The sequence below is a fragment of the Symphalangus syndactylus genome, chromosome 24, assembly GCF_028878055.3.
Source record: "Symphalangus syndactylus isolate Jambi chromosome 24, NHGRI_mSymSyn1-v2.1_pri, whole genome shotgun sequence".
NCBI classification, from domain to species: Eukaryota; Metazoa; Chordata; class Mammalia; order Primates; family Hylobatidae; genus Symphalangus; species Symphalangus syndactylus.
In genome coordinates this window covers 54,687,914-54,707,033 of record NC_072446.2, presented here as the reverse complement: position 1 = coordinate 54,707,033, position 19,120 = coordinate 54,687,914, and the positions used below count along the sequence as shown (strand labels likewise).

The 19,120-nt window shown below is 36.9% G+C and overlaps 1 protein-coding gene across 2 annotated transcripts in view; it reads left to right on the top strand.

The window, feature by feature from the left end:
* The window catches only part of XRN2 (5'-3' exoribonuclease 2), a 91,972-nt gene that overhangs the window by 63,824 nt on the left and 9,028 nt on the right, over positions 1–19,120 (top strand). For both annotated transcript variants that reach the window (XM_055265071.2, XM_063634049.1), the window contains exons 25-27: positions 4,219–4,287; positions 4,371–4,502; positions 6,799–6,926. In XM_055265071.2, the coding sequence (XP_055121046.2) occupies positions 4,219–4,287; positions 4,371–4,502; positions 6,799–6,926 (329 nt within the window). The remainder of the gene's footprint in view (positions 1–4,218; positions 4,288–4,370; positions 4,503–6,798; positions 6,927–19,120) is intronic.

The following is a 19,120-nucleotide window of genomic DNA, read 5'->3' as shown; positions in this document are numbered from 1 at the left end:
CTGTTCAATTTCCTTATTTTCAACCATGCTTAGGTTTTAAATTTTTATTTACTTTGTCCTTGATGTGTTTATGAAGACAATCAAGCATTCAAAATAGTGAGGTTACCTATCAAGGAAAGGATCTGTTACGCTAGTTGGGGGAAAGCTGGTCTGGTACATAAAAGCTTGATGAGTCAACAGTGTTTCACCTGCATTTGGAAAAAGTAGATAAAAATACTATTGTTTAAAAATACCTCAGTGTATTCATCTAATACAGAATTAGATGAAGCAATACAAATCTAAACACAAGTCTCTTACCTCAGCTGGGCAGACTGTTGAGTCCATAGGCTGTGTTAACTCGTTTCCTTCCTCTGCTTCTCAGAGCTTGCGTGAGGGTGCTTCTCTCTTTACCTCAGTGTTACTTACTACTTCCCTAGATAAGCCTTCCACAAGTAAACCCTTTTGCTTCTGATGATGGAATTTAAATGATATAGACATGAAAAAAATAAAAGACCTTCAAAAGTTTGGATCCATATAAAAAGTTACCTTTTTGAGTCTTTGCCTAATGGATTCCTGCCTAGTCTCTGTGTTTGACTTTTAGGAAGTTTGTTTGAATCTGAGTCATGGCTGTTATCACATTGGAAAAATATATTTCTAAAAACATAATAGATCTTAGTATACATTTTTGGGAACAAATTAAAATACTAAGAATCTTTCAACTCTTGGAAGCTTAATCCATTTTAGGAGAAAGTGTGTCTTCAAATTATTCTCAAAGATCGAAGGAAAAATGATATTAATACTTTGGTATTATAAATAGTGTCCTTGTCTTTGAATGGAAACTTCCAAACTTATTTTTAGATACTCCTTTTCTATCTCCTAATGGTTTGTATTAAGTGTGTAGATCCTTTTGTTGAATGTGGTTCTGAGGGGAAGTAGGGATGATCTTGGAGATTGTCCTATTGACTTGGAAAGTTTTTCCCTTTCAGAGCATGAGCGTGAATAATGGAATTTTAAAAACAATTTTATTAAGGAATAATTGGAAAACAAATGGATTTGTTTTCTCAAACTTTAGTTTCAGCTGTCTTATTAAATCTCTTGTTATAACCATTCTCCTGCAGAAGTGATTATCTCTGTGACCCTGGGATTTTCTCTTCTCCCTGGGAGCTTATTACCTTGGCTATTTCCTTCATTTTCTTAGTTTCAGGTCTTTCTGTGCACAACTTGGAGATCTTCATCTGAGCTCGATCTCCATTCTAGTTCCAGCCTTACCATTTTATTTACTTTCCCAACATTCCCATCCAAGATGTATGTCGAAGACTGTTGCTTAGGCTCTGTTGGTGACCTCTTTATGGGTGTCCCTCTGCTGTCTCGCACACTGCTGCTGGGTTGTTCTTTCTGAAATTACCTTTGATCACTTTCACGTCCTCATTGACTACTTGCAAAGGCATCACATTATACTCACACAAACCCTCCATGACCATAACCCACTTTAGTCACCTTTCTTCCTGCCCCACTTCTGCTCAAATGTGTTTTTACTCTAATCTAGCCCTTCTCAACTGGAGTTCCATGGGAGAATTCTGCCTTGAGATCTTAAAGCATCTGTTGTACGTATCAGATTGTAGGTAGCAGTTTGTGTTCTGTATCTCTAGAATGATACTAGCTAGGTTTTTTCTTTGGAGAATTGAGAATGTACTCACTTATCATTTTTTGTAGGGCTTAATTCCTTCCCACGTCCCCATTGAGAAGGGCTGCTCCAGTAAAACTGTACTGTTCCTTGGTCCTGGGGCCCTTTCCATATCTTTGTTCCATTTGTTTCCTCTGCCACCCTGTAACCAATCCTGTCTCATCTTAAACCTCAGCCTCTTGGATGATGTTTTCCTTGGTCCTCAGGTGAAATAATTTCCACCCCACAGTACACACATACCTTTAGCCCACACTGACAAAGATGTTTATATGGAAGGTATATACACACACATGCTTTGACTCAGCATCTTTTCTGTGCCTGTTGTTGCATTTTCCACTTTCTTCCTTATTTCCCTTATTAGACGGGGAGGCAGGCTTGATGCCTGGCTGTGTGCATAACCCCCCTCCCACCATGAACTGTGCATGCAATAGGTATTCTAATAGTTTGGCAGAGTGCTAAAAAAGCCCTGCTGAAACATAGATACCTGCTTCAAAACACTTTATTTGCAAGTCTTGCTTTGTTACTTGACTTTTTATCTGCAAAGCCCTAACGAGCACAAATACTTATCATTTTCTCTGTCATCCTCTTAAACCTTTGTCACTGCCTGTCCTACCTTGCCCTGCCCCATGCCATCTTACCAATAGAGAAAATCTGAGCTAAAGACAGTTACCAGTGAAGAGTGAGTTGTAAGAAGAACTAGTTGAGTAATAAGTATTGTTCAGCTGTTATTGAGCTCATGGTATATTTATTATAAGTGAATCCATTTTTGTGTACTTAAAATTAAAATGAAAATTTCTGTAAAGCAGATGGACTCTAGTTAAAGCGGCAGTATTCAGAAAGAAAACTGCTATCTAAAAATGTCCACCAGGTCAATAAAACTTTTTTAAAAAACCTTTTTAACTGACTGTAAGTGTAATCATTGGAGGAATTTTGAAAAATATTTAAAAAAAGGAAACAAGTTACTAACTTATAGAGAAAAATCACTGATAATCGATTGATGAATATGTCTAGTCTGTTGTATATATGTTTCCCATGTCATTAAGGTCATTAAGTATTCTGTTACTAAATTTTTTTTTTTTTTGAGATGGAGTCTCACTCTGTCGCCCAGGCTGGAGTGCAGTGGCGTGGTCTTGGCTCACTGCAACCTCCGTCTCCCAGGTTCACACCATTCTCCTGCCTCAGCCTCCTGAATAGCTGGGACTACAGGCGCCCACCACCACGCCCAGATAATTTTTTGTATTTTTAGTAGAGACGGGGTTTCACTGTGTTAGCCAGGATGGTCTCGATCTCCTGACCTTATGAGCCACTGTGCCCGGCCTTCTATTACTAAATTTTTAAAAATATTATCTGAGTTCTTCCTAAAAAGGAAGAACTTTAGTTTTTTTTAACCAGTCCACTGTTATTCATACACTTGGGTTTTACAGTCTTTGAAACATTATGAATAATAGTGTTATAAGTATCCTTAAGTATAAATCTGGTGTATAACCAGAGTCCTGGAAGAAGCATTGCTGTGTCAGAAGACAGACTTAGGTACTTACCAACCTTTGGGATAGGTACACACACATGCATACCACTACCACCGCCATCACTACCAGAAAAGAAGTTCAACCCAGCTTATACTCAAAGCCTGAGTGTATAGCTTTTAAAAATAGTCGTATTGGCTGGGCGCGGTGGCTCATGTCTGTAATCCCATCACTTTGGGAAGCTGAGGTGTGTGGGTCTTATGAGTCCAGGAGTTCAAGACCATCCTGGGCCATGTGGGGAAACCCCATCTCTACAAAAAATACAAAAATTAGCTGGGCATGGTGTTGCGTACCTGTAGTCTCAGCTATGCGAGAGGCTGAGGTGAGAGGATCTCTGAGCCTGGGAGGTTGAGACTGCAATGAGCTGTGGGTGTGTCACTGCACTCCAGCCTGGGCAACAGAGTGAGACCTATCTCAAAAAAAAAAAAAGCGTATTTGTGTAGTTTTCAAATGGTGAAAATTATTTTATTACTTAAAAATCACACATTAGGAGAGAAGGGTACAAAGCTCCAACTGTGAAGTTTAATTTTTTTGTAAGTCCGTCCCCGCCCCCACCATAGATTTCTTAGCTATTTGTGTGCATTTTTTGATTTTGCAAATATTTCTATTGGTATATCTATCTTTTCTTTATTAAAATAAGAGCTAGTCTGCCTCAAGATGCTTTGGGGTATTTGCAATGGACTGAACAAAATGAAAGTTTATTTTATTTTTATATTTTGTTGTTGTAAAGGTCTTCGACCTGTCTACAATATCATACTGAAATTTGAGTTGGGGCAGTGTCTGTTACTTCTCTGTCATCACCAATAGTCAGCTAGAACATGACTTTTCCCACAGATAAAGTTACATGAAGGTTATATGTACCAGGAATTAGAGACAGTTTGGTGAGGAAGACATTTAGCCATTTGTCAAACCCATTTATTAACTAAAATAATTTTTGGAGAGGACTTAAACATGAAAAATACTTCAGTCTGCATGATAATTAAGACAGGCTGATATAATCAGATCATTGAATTGTTTCTTGTTCTTTTCCAGTATTAATTTTAAAGACCCACAGTTTGCTGAAGATTACATTTTTAAAGCTGTAATGCTTCCAGGAGCAAGGTAACAACAGTAAATTACCTAGATTTATTTTGTACAAATGGTTTTCATCCCTATTACTAAGTGTTGTCTTTTTAAATGGTCAGAAAGCCAGCAGCAGTACTGAAACCTAGTGACTGGGAAAAATCCAGCAATGGACGGCAGTGGAAGCCTCAGCTTGGCTTTAACCGTGACCGGAGGCCTGTGCACCTGGATCAGGCAGCCTTCAGGACTTTGGGGTGAGTTGTCAGTTTCTAGCCCTTGTATATTTTGCTTTTTCTGAATCATCCCATAAAACAAGTCAGTATTTATGCCATATATGTATATTTTTTAACTTTATGAAAATACTGGGTTTGGGCCGGGCACAGTGGCTCACTCCTGTAATCCCAGCACTTTGGGAGGCTGAGGCAGGCAGATCATGAGATCAAGACCATCCTGGCTAATACGGTGAAACCCTGTCTCTACTAAACAAAATACAAAAAGTTAGCCGGGCATGGTGGCAGGCACCTGGCGCCTGTAGTCCCAGCTACTCGGGAGGCTGAGGCAGGGGAATGGCATGAACCTGGGAGGCGGAGCTTGCAGTAAGCTGAGATTGCGTCACTGCACTCCAGCCTGGGCGACAGAGCGAGACTCCGTTTCAACCGAAAAAAAAAAAAGAAAGAGAAAATACTGAGTTTGTTTCACACATATTTTTTTGTCTCACCACCATGGCTGACCACCACTACTACTATGTCCTCTCATAACATTGCTTACATACTTAAAACCAAGCAAAGAGTGGAGCTCCATCTTTAAAACCTAAACAGGCATTTTGGACAACACATTATTGTATGCCATAAATATCTAACAGACCATAAAATACAACTGTTTTGTAGATATTTTAATAACTTCGATACTGTTCTGCTTTTCTTCATTTTTAAAAATTCACTTCTCCATTTATGTATTGCTATATGTGTTGCATGAGAATTCTATTACTTTCTCTAAGACGTTTTATTATTTTTCTGACTGTTATTTCAAGGGAATAAAACCTCCTCTTTACCCGCAAGAAAGTTTTAGCTGAATTAATGTATGATGGAGACTCTTTTTCAAGTATTAACCAATACATTGGTATAGAAGCCTCCAGTCTCTTAAATTTTTGTTTGCCCAGTGCTTGAACAGTGGTATCTCATAGTTGCTTGAATTAGCATTTCCCTGCCTACTGAAATTATCTTTTAATATGTTTATTAGTAATTTGTATTTCCTCTCCTATAAATTTCTGATTTTTATCCTTTGCCCTTATTAGTTAACTGAATTGTCTTTTTCCTAGCTGTAGAAGATACTATAGAGAGAGGGGACTTGTAAACAATAACAGGTAAAGCTGGTATAGAAAGAGCAACAGGCTTGCCATAATATTAATGAGTTAGGATTCATGCATTAATAATGATAACTTATAAATAGATGTTTCCAATTAGTGGGGAAACCTTAAGATTCAAAAAATTATTTAGGCAGAAGATCACCATCAACATGTAATTTATACAGCAAATACTAAGAGGGATAGTGTGGCAGAATGATTAAGAGCATGGGCTTTAGATCTTAAATGTCTGGATTCAGATAACTGTTTTTTTTTTTTTACCACTTAATATGTTTGTGAACTTTACCAAACCGCTCTATGCCTCTATTTCCTTATGTCTAAAGTGGAGACAGTAATTATACCTACATATTCTTAAAATTATGAAGTTATAAGAATTAAGTCAGCCTAATGTCTGTCAAGTGCTTAGTGTAGTTCCTAAACACTATGTAAACATTAGCTGTTATTGTCATTGTTTTTGAAAATCTTCATTCTTAGTGGCAGTAAAAGAAATGCAGATTTAAAATAGTCTTAACTTTTTGCATTATTTCAACTATTTTGGAAAGCAACATAGTATTTCCTCTAAATAGAGCAGTGAGTTCAGAAGATACTCTTAACCTTTGGTCCAAATTCCTACCTCTTGGATTTGTGAGGAGAAAATAATTTTAGATGAGCATAATTATATGCCCGAATATTTACATTGTATTGTAATCTATACTACTAGTACGAAATGAGAGAAATGGTTTAGTAAGGTGTAAGACACAACATAGTAAAGTATTCTATAGGTTTACATGTTGGAATTACAAAGATGAAGAAAAGATACAGGCAGGTATTTGATATAGTAAATTAAAAATAGCAAGATGTAGAGTAGTCATGTATACAGTGATAGCAAGAACATGAATCCTTAAGGACAAAACTGAAACATAATGCAAAAAAAGAAAAATATTCAAATTATTTTTTGTATGATGTAAGTTGTAAATATTTAAATGGTTATCAATTAAGAGTCTTGGTGTGGCAGATGAACATTTGCTATCACTATTACCATTATGTAGTTTTGAGCTTTAATTATAAACCACCTTTTTGTTTGTATTATCTTAATCAGATCTGTTAGTGAAGACATGGCTATGAGCATTTGTTTTATTTGTGTCAGCTGTGTTATGATGGGTATATCACTATACAATTTTTTTTTCTTCTGTTGGGTCCTTTTATAGCCATGTTATGCCAAGAGGCTCAGGAACTGGCATTTACAGCAATGCTGCACCACCACCTGCGACTTACCAGGGAAACTTATATAGGCCGCTTTTGAGAGGACAAGCCCAGATTCCAAAACTTATGTCAAGTAAGCTTTTACAAACCGGTTATTTTACATTATAAATTAAATATCACAGCAAATGTTGGTTTCTAATCTTCGTTGCTGAAAAAGATTTGTTGTATCAGTGCAGACAGTGAACTTTAAAAACATGTAAGTTAGAAGAGTTGTAAGAGAATACCTTATGCAAAATCTTTCATATATTTTTTATCTTTATTTTTGTGGGTACTTTGTAGCTGTATATATTTATGGGGAACATGAGATATTTTGACACAGGTATACAGTGAGTAATAATCACATCAGGGTAGATGGGGTATCCATCACCTCTAGCATTTATCCTTTGTGTTAGAAATAATCCAATTATATTCTTAGTTATTTTGAAATGTACAATTAAATTATTATTGACTATAGTCATCCTGCTGTGCTATCAAATACTAGATCTTATTCATTGTTTCTAACTATTTTTTCATAGCCATTAACCATCCTCCCCTCCCCAACCCTTCCCCTACTACCCTTCCCAGCCTCTGGTAACCATCCTTCTACTCTCTGTCTCCACGAGTTCAGTTGTTTTAATTTGTAGCTCCCACAAATAGTGAGAACATGCAAAGTTTGTCTTTCTGTGCCTGACTTGTTTCATGTAACATAACGACCTCCGTTTCCATCCATGTTGTTACAGGTGACAATATCGCATTCTTTTTTGTGGCTGAACAGTACTCCATTGTGTATATGTACCACATTTTATTTATCCATTCATGTTGATGCACACTTAGGTTGCTTCCAAATCTTGGCTACTGTGAATAGTGCTGCAGTAAATGTGGGAGTGCAGATGTCTCCTTGATGTACTGATTTCCCTTTTTTGGGGTATATACCTAGCATTAGGGATTGCTGGATCATATGGTAGCTCTATACTAATTTACATTCCCACCAGTGGTCCACGAGGGTTCCGTTTTCTCCACATCCTCACTGGCATTTGTTATTGCCTGTCTTTTGGATAAAAGCCATTTTAACTGGGGCAAGATGATACCTCATTGTAGTTTTGATTTTCATTTCTCTGATGATCAGTGATGTTCAGCAACTTTTTATATACCTGTTTGCCATTTGTATGTCTTCTTTTGAGAAATGTCTATTCAGATCTTTTGCCCACTTTAAAATCAGATTATTAGGTTTTTTTCCTATAGAGTTGTTTGAGCTCCTTACCTATTCTGGTTATTAAACTCTTGTCAAATGGATAGTTTGCAGATATTTTCTCTTATTCCATGGGTTGTCTCTTCACTTTGCTGATTGTTTCCTTTGCTGTGCAGAAGCTTTTTAACTTGATGTGATTACATTTGTTCATTTTTGCTTTGGTTGCCTGTGCTTGTGGGGTATTGCTCAAGAAATGTTTGCCCAAACCAATATCCTAGAGATTTTCCCCAAAGTTTTGTTGTAGCAGTTTCCTAGATTTAAATCTTTAAACTATTTTTATTTGATTTTAAACTATTTTTATTTGATTTTTGTATATGATGAGAGATAAATTTATGGTTTTGTTCTTCTGCATATGGATATCCAGTTTTCCCAGCACCATTTATTGAAGAGACTGTCCTTTCCTCAGTGTATGTTCTTGGTTCCTTTGTCGAAAATGAGTTCACTGTAGATGTATGGATTTATTTCTGGGTTCTCTGTTGTGTTCCATTGGTCTATGCTATCTGTTTTGATGCCGGTACCATACTGTTGTGGTTACTATTGCTCTGTAGTATAATTTGAAGTCAGGTAATATGATTATTCCAGCTTTGTTCTTTTTGCTCAGGATAACTTTGATTATTCTGGGTCTGTTTTTCGTCTTGACTATATATAGTTAAATGAATAAGATAATTTGGATTTCTTCCTTAATCTTCACTTACAAATCTGTTTCTTGGTTAACACAGGCAAAAAAATGTATGTGGAAATGATTACAATTTATTTCATTAATACAGGTATAATTAAATCAGATGTGATAGATATGGATCGTCATCACTTAGTTGCCTGAAAGACAAAGGTGTCCCTTTCTTGATTGAAATTGTATCTCAGCACTACCTACAATATAGCCAGGCACTGCTTTAGGTAGACTATACCTTTAACCCTATAGTTCTGGAAGACCTTAGTCTTTCCTTAACCCCTCATAATCTGTTTTGTGGACAGGTCAGAAATGTTGACCACAAAAATAATTAACATAGCATTTGGATTGCAGTGGGAAAGGGAAAAGATAGTTGAATGTTAGACTTCATAGATTTTACATGAATTTTAAATTGTGTCCCCATTTAATGTTATTTTTGAGCTCCATTGCTACGCCCATTTATCAAAGAAGTGTAAGTCATGTGCCAGTGTTTCTCAAAACGAATGTCTTCATGAAGGCTTTGTTTCTCCATTCCTGGTTGTCTGGTTGCTACAAGGGCAGCATGGGGAAGAAGAAACTGTGGCAAGATGCTCACGTTTGTTAAATCTGAGTGTCATATCATGAAAACATTTTTTTCTGAATGTTTGAAATATTTCATAAAAATTTGATTTCCAAAAAACAGAGTGATACTTTGTTATAGATACCCCTCAGAGCTGTTTTTAAACTGAAGCTGTACTTATTAAAGAACGTGCCAGGTTAAAATGGATAACTGATGGGAAATATTTGCACTATGCACCTAGTACTGTTGTAATGCTAGTTAAGTTACACACCAGAAGTCCAGATTTTCTGGATGTAGTACCCAAGAAGAAATTGGTTCTATAGGTCTTACTCTTTCAGGGCCCTCTGTTTTTAGTGTATTCACTCTCTGTCTCTGTTCCTCTCTCTGGCGGTGTAGCTTTGCTGTATGGCTTAATGACATTGAGTGGAGCTTTGTGAGGCTCTATCATGGAAACTATGGACTTCTGTTCAGTGAAGCACAGAAGGGGCACAGAGGTACAGAGTCGGTGGTCCTGTGGGAATCTGCTTGGTGCAGTGGTTAACAGCTGCTTCCCGTAAGATTTAGCAAATAACATTTCTAGGTATTTCCATATATTCAGTATCAAGTCATACCATGTACAACAGGAGAGTCTAATCATTTTGAATGAACTATCTTTGCCCTAAGATTTTATGAATAAATGGTGAAAGCATATCCAACATATTTTTAAAGCCAGCTGTTATTGACACATTCCTTATCAGTTCCTTTTTTCTTGTGACTTTTTACCATTTACATGGATACCATGGCCTTCTGCTTCTAGCAGAAGGATCATGGTCCAATAATAAGGGAAAGAAGCCAGAAGGTTCTTTTATTTATTAGCTTTACACCAAAGGAGAGAATTTCATGCCCTTAGGGGCCTACAGTTCTATAGTTCTTGGTCTGCCTTCTTTGGAAATAGACAACTCTTGTTTGCATCTGTGTATTTTATTTCAAATAGTGGAGTCCCCCTCTCTACTTTTATTAGTATTACTTTGGTTAAATAACTCCTTATTTGCCATTGTTGTGGCTGTTATTAGATTGAATGTGTACTTACAAAGTACAAAATACTTAGACTTTAATTAGAATCTATTCCAGTTAGAATATCTTTATTTCAGTTACATCATGAAAAAATTGGGAGATATGTTTTGTAAAGTAGGGATTGATTTAGAGCAAGAAACAAGTACCCTCTGCCTTGTGACTTGTAAACATTGACTCAACTGAGGATTAGTGCTGGGACTCTAATGACATTTAACATCTTTTCAAAGGGCACAGGAATGGGAGGAGTGAAAAAGTTTATGGACCAAAAATTGGCAATCATGTGATATTTAAATTGAGCCAACAAGTGGGGAATTGGGGCTACTCTAGGCTGAGAGAAAATAATGAGCTTTGAAGTACATGGCAAGTAGTTGGGTGGTATTAAGCATAGCATAACTGGTACAAAATTAGACTGGGAGCATACTTGGAACAGATTATGAGGGGAGGAGAGCTAATTTTTAAAATATTTTTAGTGATTTTTAAATATACTTTTAAAATGCATTTTTAACTACAGTACATGTTAATTGAATAAAATGTGGCATGTAGCAATAAAACATAAAAAACACCCATAATTCCACAGTCCTGAAATAAGCAGTGTTTCTTTTTATTATTTCATGTGTGCAAGTTTTGAAAATTAGATTATTGTACATGTATTTTTACATATACTTTTTTATTGAAATGTGACATACGTAAAGTGCCAAATCGAACTGTACAGTGTAGTTTTTATGAAATGGATATATTCATGTAGCCACCATTCAGATTGAGTAGAAACGCGTCAGTCCTCAGAAGCCCCCTATTGTGTCCTTTCCAGGCACTACCCCCTGCCCGTTAAAGGGAACCTCTATCCTGACTGCAGTATCATAGTATCATACATTACCTTTTTGTTTTTTTAACATTACCTAATAGTTTAAAAAGCTATTACATGACTTACCCTTTTAAAAGCTTGCCTTTTTTTCAGTCTTTGTTTCTGACATTTATATTGCTTGTAGTAGTAGTTCATCCATTTTCTTTTTCTTTTTTTTGGTCTCCCTGAGATGGAGTCTTGCTGTGTCGCCCAGGCTGGAGTGCAGTGGCACAATCTTGGCTCACTACAACCTCCACCTTCTAGGTTCAAGCAGTTCTGCCTCAGCCTCCTGAGTAGCTGGGATTACAGGCATGTGCCACCACACCCGGCTAATTTTTGTATTTTTAGTAGAGATGGGGTTTCACCATGTTGGCCAGGCTGGTCTCCAACTCCTGACCTCGTGATCCGCCCGCCTTGTCCTCACAAAGTGCTGCGATTACAGGCATGAGCCACTGCGCCCAGCAGTTCATCTGTTTTCATTGCTTATAGTGTTGAATCATAGGACTATATCACCATTTATTTACCTATCCAGTAGGAATAGCATTTGGGTTGGTTTCTGGTTTGAGGTTGCTGAACTGGACTGCTGTGAAACCTGTGCGTCCTTCGACGCACATATGTAAACACTCATGATGGGTATGTACTCCATAGGAGTGGAATTGCAAGATTGTAGGTATGTTCAGCTTTAGTGAATGAAAGTGCCAGACACATTTCCCAAATTACATTCAGTTTGTATGAATTTACATTCCTCCAGCAGTGTAGGACAGTTCTGGTTGTTTCATGTTGTTGCCAACCCTTGGTGTTGTCGCCAAGCCCTGGTGTTGTCAGTCTTTGCACTTTTAGCTATTTGACTAAGCAGGGAGTGAGTATCTCACCGAGCTTTTAGTTAGCATCTTCCTGGTGACTAAGTAGAGTATTTTTTTTAAATGTTTATTGACTATTTGGATATTTTTGTTTGTGTGATGCAGTGTTCAAGGTTTGTGTGGTTTTTTTAAATTGGGTTGTCTGTCTTTTTGTTTTGTAGGCGTTCTTATATTCTGGTTATGAGAGTAGTTTTATATTGGAAATATCTTTTTCCACTTGGCAATTTGCCTTTTCGCTTTTTTATTGGTGTCATATGATGAATAGAGGTTTATGCCAGCATTTGGGGAATGTGGGTGAAGGGGATGTGGGAATTCTTTGTACTCATCTTGTAACTTTTAAGTTTGAAATCATCACAATAAAAAATTCAGGACAAAAAGAATTAATACTATATAATTGATGTGTTTTGATGTTTTAAGTAACAGTATCTTAAATATCATTTTCTCATTGCTTGTTTGTATGTAGAAATAAAGTTTTTTTTTGATATTTGTACCTGACATCCTTACTAGATTCATTTCTTCTAATAGTTTGTATGTTCTTTGAAATTTTTTTGTGTACACAATTATGTCATCTCCAAGTGGTGACCATTTTATTATTTTCTAATCTTAATGCCTTTTTTGTTTGTTTTTTGTTTTGCTTTATTGCACGAGCTAGGACCTCTCATAATTAATAGAAGTGATGATGGTAGATATACTCATTTCATTCCCCATCCGTTTTAAGGGGGAGACTTTTACTATTTCATCATTAAATATGATGTTTGCTGCAGTTTTTTTCTGTGTAGATAACCTTTATCAGATTGAGGAAGTTCTTCTATTCTTTGTTTGTAGTGGGTATTGAATTTTATCAGATGCTTTTTTTCTCTAAAACCTGGGGGTTTTGTTTGTTGTTTTTTCTTTGTTGTGTTAATATGGTAAATTACACTGATTGATTTTGAAATATTAAACCAACATGGCATTTCTGGAGTAAACCTAATTTCTGGAATATATCATCTTTTTATATGTCACTACATTCTAAGTGTCAGTGTATGGTGGGATTTTTAAAATCTGTGTATTATGAGAGAGATTAGTTTTATTTCCCTTTTTTGGACCTTCTGGGGTAGGGTTTTTCTGGCCTTATAAAACAAGTTAGAAAATATTTTCTACATTTTTGTTCTCTGTATGGGTTATCTTAAGATTGTTGTCATTTCTTAATTTTTAGAAGAATTCAATGGTCAAGCCAGTTGGGCTTAGAGATTCCTTTATGAAAAGGTTTTCAATTATAGATTCAAATTTTTTAGTTCTGGCTTTTCAGATTTTTCAGTAATTCTTACGTTGGTTTTGGTAAGTTCTTTTTTTTTGGTGGGAATGTGCCCATTCTAAAATTTCAAATTTATTGCCAGAAATTGTTCATAAGATTTTTAGATATATTTTTAATGACTGTAAGACTTAAAAATTAAGTGCTGATACTGGTAGTATATAGTCACTCTTCTTGATTAGTGTTGCTAGAATCTATTTAATTTTTTTTTTAGAACCTATTTAATTTTATTTTTTTTTCCCCCATTGAACTAACCTTTGGCTTTGTTGATATATAGATATTTTTTCTTTTCCCTCCATGTACATTTGTTTTCTATTGATTTCTGCTTTTGTCTTCATTATTCTCTTCTACTTTTTGGGGGGATTAAATTGGCATTCTTTTTCCAAGTTTTTGAGATGGAGACTTAGGTAATTTATTTTTGGTCTTTTCCAATATATGCACTTCAGTGTTACAGATTTCTCTCTAATCACTTTAGCCTTATCCCACAAAGTTTTGTCTCACATATTTATTATCATTTAGTTCATGGTATTTTCTGATTTTTATTTTTTATTATGTACCCATGGGTTATTTAGAAGTATATTGCTTAATTTTTTTTTTAATTTATAGGGCTTTTCCAATAATCTTTTAAAAATATATATATTTCTTAACTGCAGGCTAAATTTCTAGAAATGGTATTGCTGGATCAGAAGGTATGGTGAATTTCTAGACTTTTGGTCAATATCACCACATTAACCTCTAAATAAGAGTATACCAATTTATACTTCCCACAATAGCATATGAGAATGTCTAATATCCCACTCCCACCAATACCAGGTGTTATTTTTTATTTATTATTTATTTATTTATTTGTTTTTTTTTTTTGAGACAGAGTCTCGCTGTGTCACCCAGGCTGGAGTGTGGTGGCGCAATCTCGGCTCACTGCAAGCTCCGCCTCCCGGGTTCATGCCATTCTCCTGCCTCAGCCTCCTGAGTAGCTGGGACTACAGGCGCCCGCCACTACACCCGGCTAATTTTTTGCGTTTTTAGTAGAGACGGGGTTTTACCGCGTTAGCCAGGATGGTCTCGATCTCCTGACCTCGTGATCTGTCCGCCTCGGCCTCCCAAAGTGCTGGGTTTACAGGCGTGAGCCACTCCGCCCAGCCACCAGGTGTTATTTTTAAAAAGTTCTTGGCCGGGTGCAGTGGCTCACACCTGTAATCCAAGCACAAATTTAACCAGGCGTGGTGGTATGTGCCTGTAGTCTCAGCTACTCAGGAGGCTGTGGTGGGAGGATTGGTTGAGCCCGGGAGTTTGAGGCTGCAGTGAGCTATGAGAGCGCCACTGCCCTCCAGCCTGGGTAACAGCAAGACCCTGTCTCTTTAACATGAAATAAATAAAGTTCTTGCTAATTTGATAAGGAATAATGTGTCTTTAAGATACGATTTTTCAGTTGCTACTTTGGTCATATTTTTACTGACCAGTTTTTCTTTTGTAAGTTGGCTGTTCTTGTCCCATGCTGATTTAATTTGGGCACTAGTCTGTTTGTTTATGAGGTTTTAAAAACTCTAGAAGAATGAACCAGATACATCTGCATTCTAGAACCACAACTCTGTGGGTTAAGGAGAGATGATGAAGGTCTGAACTACACTGGCAGAGTGGATCCAAAGTCCGGAAGGTGGGAGGAAGGGAAGGCTGAAAGTCTGGATAATTGAATATGAAGAGTGAGGAGGAGAGGGAGAAGGGAATGAAGAGTCCTATGTGTCCACTGTGATGCCTGGGTGCTTAGTGAGGCCTTTCACAGAGTTGGAAACCCAAGAGGGTGAAGGAATATGAAAGAATGTGATGAGTGAGTTTGTGGGGGTCAAAGTGCCTGAAAGACATTAGAGGCATCTGTGCTAGGTAGTCACAGGAGTCAGGTTCTTGCTCAAGAGAGAGAGGACGTACTTGGAGAGAAATTTGGAGATTGTCTGCATATAAACTAGAAAAGCAAAAGCTCAAAAAAGATTTGAATAGATTGATGGATTTTGATTGCTCTTGGTTATAAAAAAAACCTTGGAAAGCTTGGGTTAAGAGTTTGGACTTCCTAGAAGGCAACCATGTCATTTCACAAATCATTCCCTGATACTTTTGTAAGAAATGTATTGGATAAATAATTAGCTTCATCTGGAATGGTCATTAAAGTATGATAAGTTCAGGCAAATGCTGCAGACAATGAAGAAACAAAATCTGATATTTTCTTAATAGTCTTTAAACATAGTCCAACATATGATTTGTCAGGGTTTTTTTTTTTTTTTTTTTGGTCAGAGTCTTGCTTTGTCACCCAGGCTGGGGAGTGCAGTGGCACAATCTCAGCTCGCTGCACCTCTGCCTTCCAGGTTCAAGCGATTCTCCTGCCTTAGCCTCCCAAGTAGCTGGGATTACAAGTATGCACCATCATGCCCAGCTACTTTTTGTATTTTTAGTAGAGTCAGAGTTTTGCCATATTGGCCAGGCTGGTCTCAAACTCCTGGCCTCAAGTGCTCCGCCTGCTTCAGCCTCCCAAAGTGTTGGGATTACAGGCGTGAGTCACCACGTCCGGCCTGTGTTGTTTTTTTTTTTCTTTTAGTTTACTGTCATTAAGACTTCTGACATTTATTTTGTAATCTCGTTACTTCTAGATTCAATATTTGTGTAGAACCAGTCTTCACCTATGTATCAATCTTTCATCCATTCATCCACATCTAGCTATAAGAGGAAGAAAAACATAAAAGGGAGAGAGATAGAGGGCAAGGAAAAGCATCCTTAAGATTATTTGGACTTGGACGGGATTGTAGAGTGAATCTAAGCGCCACATCTTTCCGTCGCCTCCTCTGGCTATGAGGGCAGAGAGGTACCTTTTTGTCCCTAGGGAGGTAGGCTTGACCAGGAAGGGGACCTGGTTCGTTTCACCCAGGCTGTCACGGCTTCGAGAGCACCTCTCCGCTCTTTCCGTCCCTCGACAGACCGGCTGAGCTCTTTGCAGTGATGTTGCATTTTGGTTTGCGCTTCAGGAACCGCTGATACTGATTTTTATCTGATCCCTTCTCTTTATATTTTAAGCGCCAGATTTTGAGGGGTAGTATTATCCTTTTAAAAAGAGCAGAGATTCCAGTGTTTTAGCCAAGACGTTTTCTTATTTTCTCCCTATAAATCCTGTATTTGCCTAGATGCTTACAACTAAAACGTGTTATTTTTCTTTCCTATCCTAATTGGATATGAGTAATAATGTCAGTTGTAAACCTTTAAGATGTTGAGAGTAGTTGTTAAACCCCCCATCCAGCCTTGTTGAAACCATAAGTTTCTGAGTCTCCTGATTAAGAAGCACAAAATCATGGGTGGTTCTCCTCTGCGTCTTCTGAAATAAACTAACATGAAGTGCCATCTCAATCGACAGCATAAATGTATGTGAAACTTTGAGATTGCACAGTGTAGTAGAGAGTGGTTATGAGAACATAGCCCCTGGCCTCACCCTGACCCTTAATAGCTGTGTGACCTCTGACAGGTTTCGTCATTGCCCCAGTTTCCTCATTTTGAAAGTAGTACAGAGGATAAGAATATTTATCTGACAAAATAACCAGACTAAATGAATTTAAGTAGCTAAGCACTTAAAATAGTACCTTGTACATAATAAGTACTCTGAAAGTATTAAGTGATAAAAGATCATCTTTACTTATATAGAATTTTGAACTTTAAAATTTAGTCAAATAGCTTGTTTTATAGTAAGATTGAGTTCTAAGCCATTTATTCAGTCTAAAATATTTTTAGTATCATAATCATTTTCTTCGTGTAATAAGAAATTGCACTCAAGAAGGGCCATTTGGTCAAACTGACAACTGTCAAGTGTCTGCTGTAGGTATTTCTTATTGTTGGTGTTTGTCTTTGATGTGTCAGTTTTGGCTGATGAGTAATTGTCTGAGTACTGATAACTTGTTGGAATCTAGTGTAGCCCTGAGTACTCACTCAGTCTGAATAAAGCATTTGGTTTCTGTAGCCCAGAGAACCTTAAATGTGACATCTCTTCATTTTAGTCTGTAAACTTGTCAATTAGCCACGTTGAAAAGTGATTTTTGACTAGTGCAATCAGTAAACATGGAATCTTTTCTGTGATTGCCATGTTGATTAGGTAAATTGTCACTTGAGAAGCTATTGGCGAAGCTTGGTTTACGTGGTCTTAGAGCTCTAGAAAAGGAGTAAGTTTTTAAAGACCAAAGGAAAAAATTAACTGTCATTTTTCCACTCTCGCCTGTACCTTCTGAAGTACAATTCACTGTCTCAGAATTTTTTTTCTTCCTCTCAAATGGATCTTCTGTTAGAGCCATACAAATGAATGATAATAAGTTTGTTTTACCATCTACTTCATTACAGATCAGCCAGGAAATATTTCTGCTTTGTGAATACTTCCAGGTTATACATGTTACTAAGAGCCATATAAAGAAATTTGGTTAAAAATAGCCTTGAAATATTTCTTTGAGCCTTTTTTTCTTTTTGGATTGAAAACAGGGAGTGTTTTAACAGTTGCATCAGAGTTTATTGAAAGTTTTGGAAAATTTGCTTAGGTTTTAACAAAAAACTGTAATTTTTGTATGTGCTTAGTTTATATGGAAAAAAAATTGTCCTGGAGGTGAGAGATAGAAAATGGAAAATAGAGAGGCACCTGGCACACTAGAAGTGATATATTAGGAATGTTGGCTGTTTTTTAAGACACTTCTAGGTGTATAGGTTAGACAATTATTTCCTCCTCTAAAAAAAGCATTTACACTTAGTAAACTTTACATTCCAGTTCTACTTAGAAATACTGCTGTGCTTAATCTAAGAATAGCCTGTTTGAGTCTAATGAATATATATTATGGGTGGTGATGGCTTCATCTCCATTAGCACAGTTTCTAGGATAAAATATACAAGATTTTTTCCCGTCTTTATTTTTCTTAAAACATTAGATTGTTTCTGAAGGTTTCTCTTAATGTAGCTGTATCGTTGTATTGTCTTCATTCGATTTTAAATTTATTAGGGAGCCACTGTAGAAGCTTTCGTAAGTACCATGGAGAATGTGTATCCTGCGATTATACCATACGTAAAAAGACACCAGGCAAGCACAATATGGAATTAAGTCCTAATGGTAAAAAAGGGCGTGTTTCCAGGGTAACTGCAGTGATTCCAGGGGATGTGAAGTAGAGGGGTCCGGATGAATATTTGCTGTATTTCTTTTGACTTCTGTTACATTTGCAAATTTTGTATATATAAGGGCACTAAAATGAAATACTTCTGGGAACATTTTAACTGATTCTCACTAAACTAATTTTGTACATGAGCTGAAAAAGTGGCTCAAACATTGATTTTACTTTCAGTAGATTACTTTCTCACAAATGGTAACTCATGTCATATATGTAAATGTATCAAGTTTTCCCATAGAAATAAACCATACAAATGAAATGATTGCTATTATTGTAAGAATTTTTTACTTTTATCTCTTCAGAAAATTGATTTTCTGATAGTGTATAGTCTGTAGTAATGACTCAGAACTTACTGGGCCTAGGGTGAGGAACTGTCTTCCTCTGTTTTCTGTGGAGTGTGTGGTAGTCAGCATCCTCCACGTTGTTACTCGGTTTGACTGCTAGTAGTTTGGTTTTTAAGAGATAAAAAAGGAACTTAATTCCAATTGACTAAAGATACCACCTTTTAATTCACAATGGGAATCTGCCTGGAAGTGACAGCTGGTGAAGGGCGTCCTGCACCTTTCTGAGAGGTGGGTTTGGCACCCATGGGTATGGCTG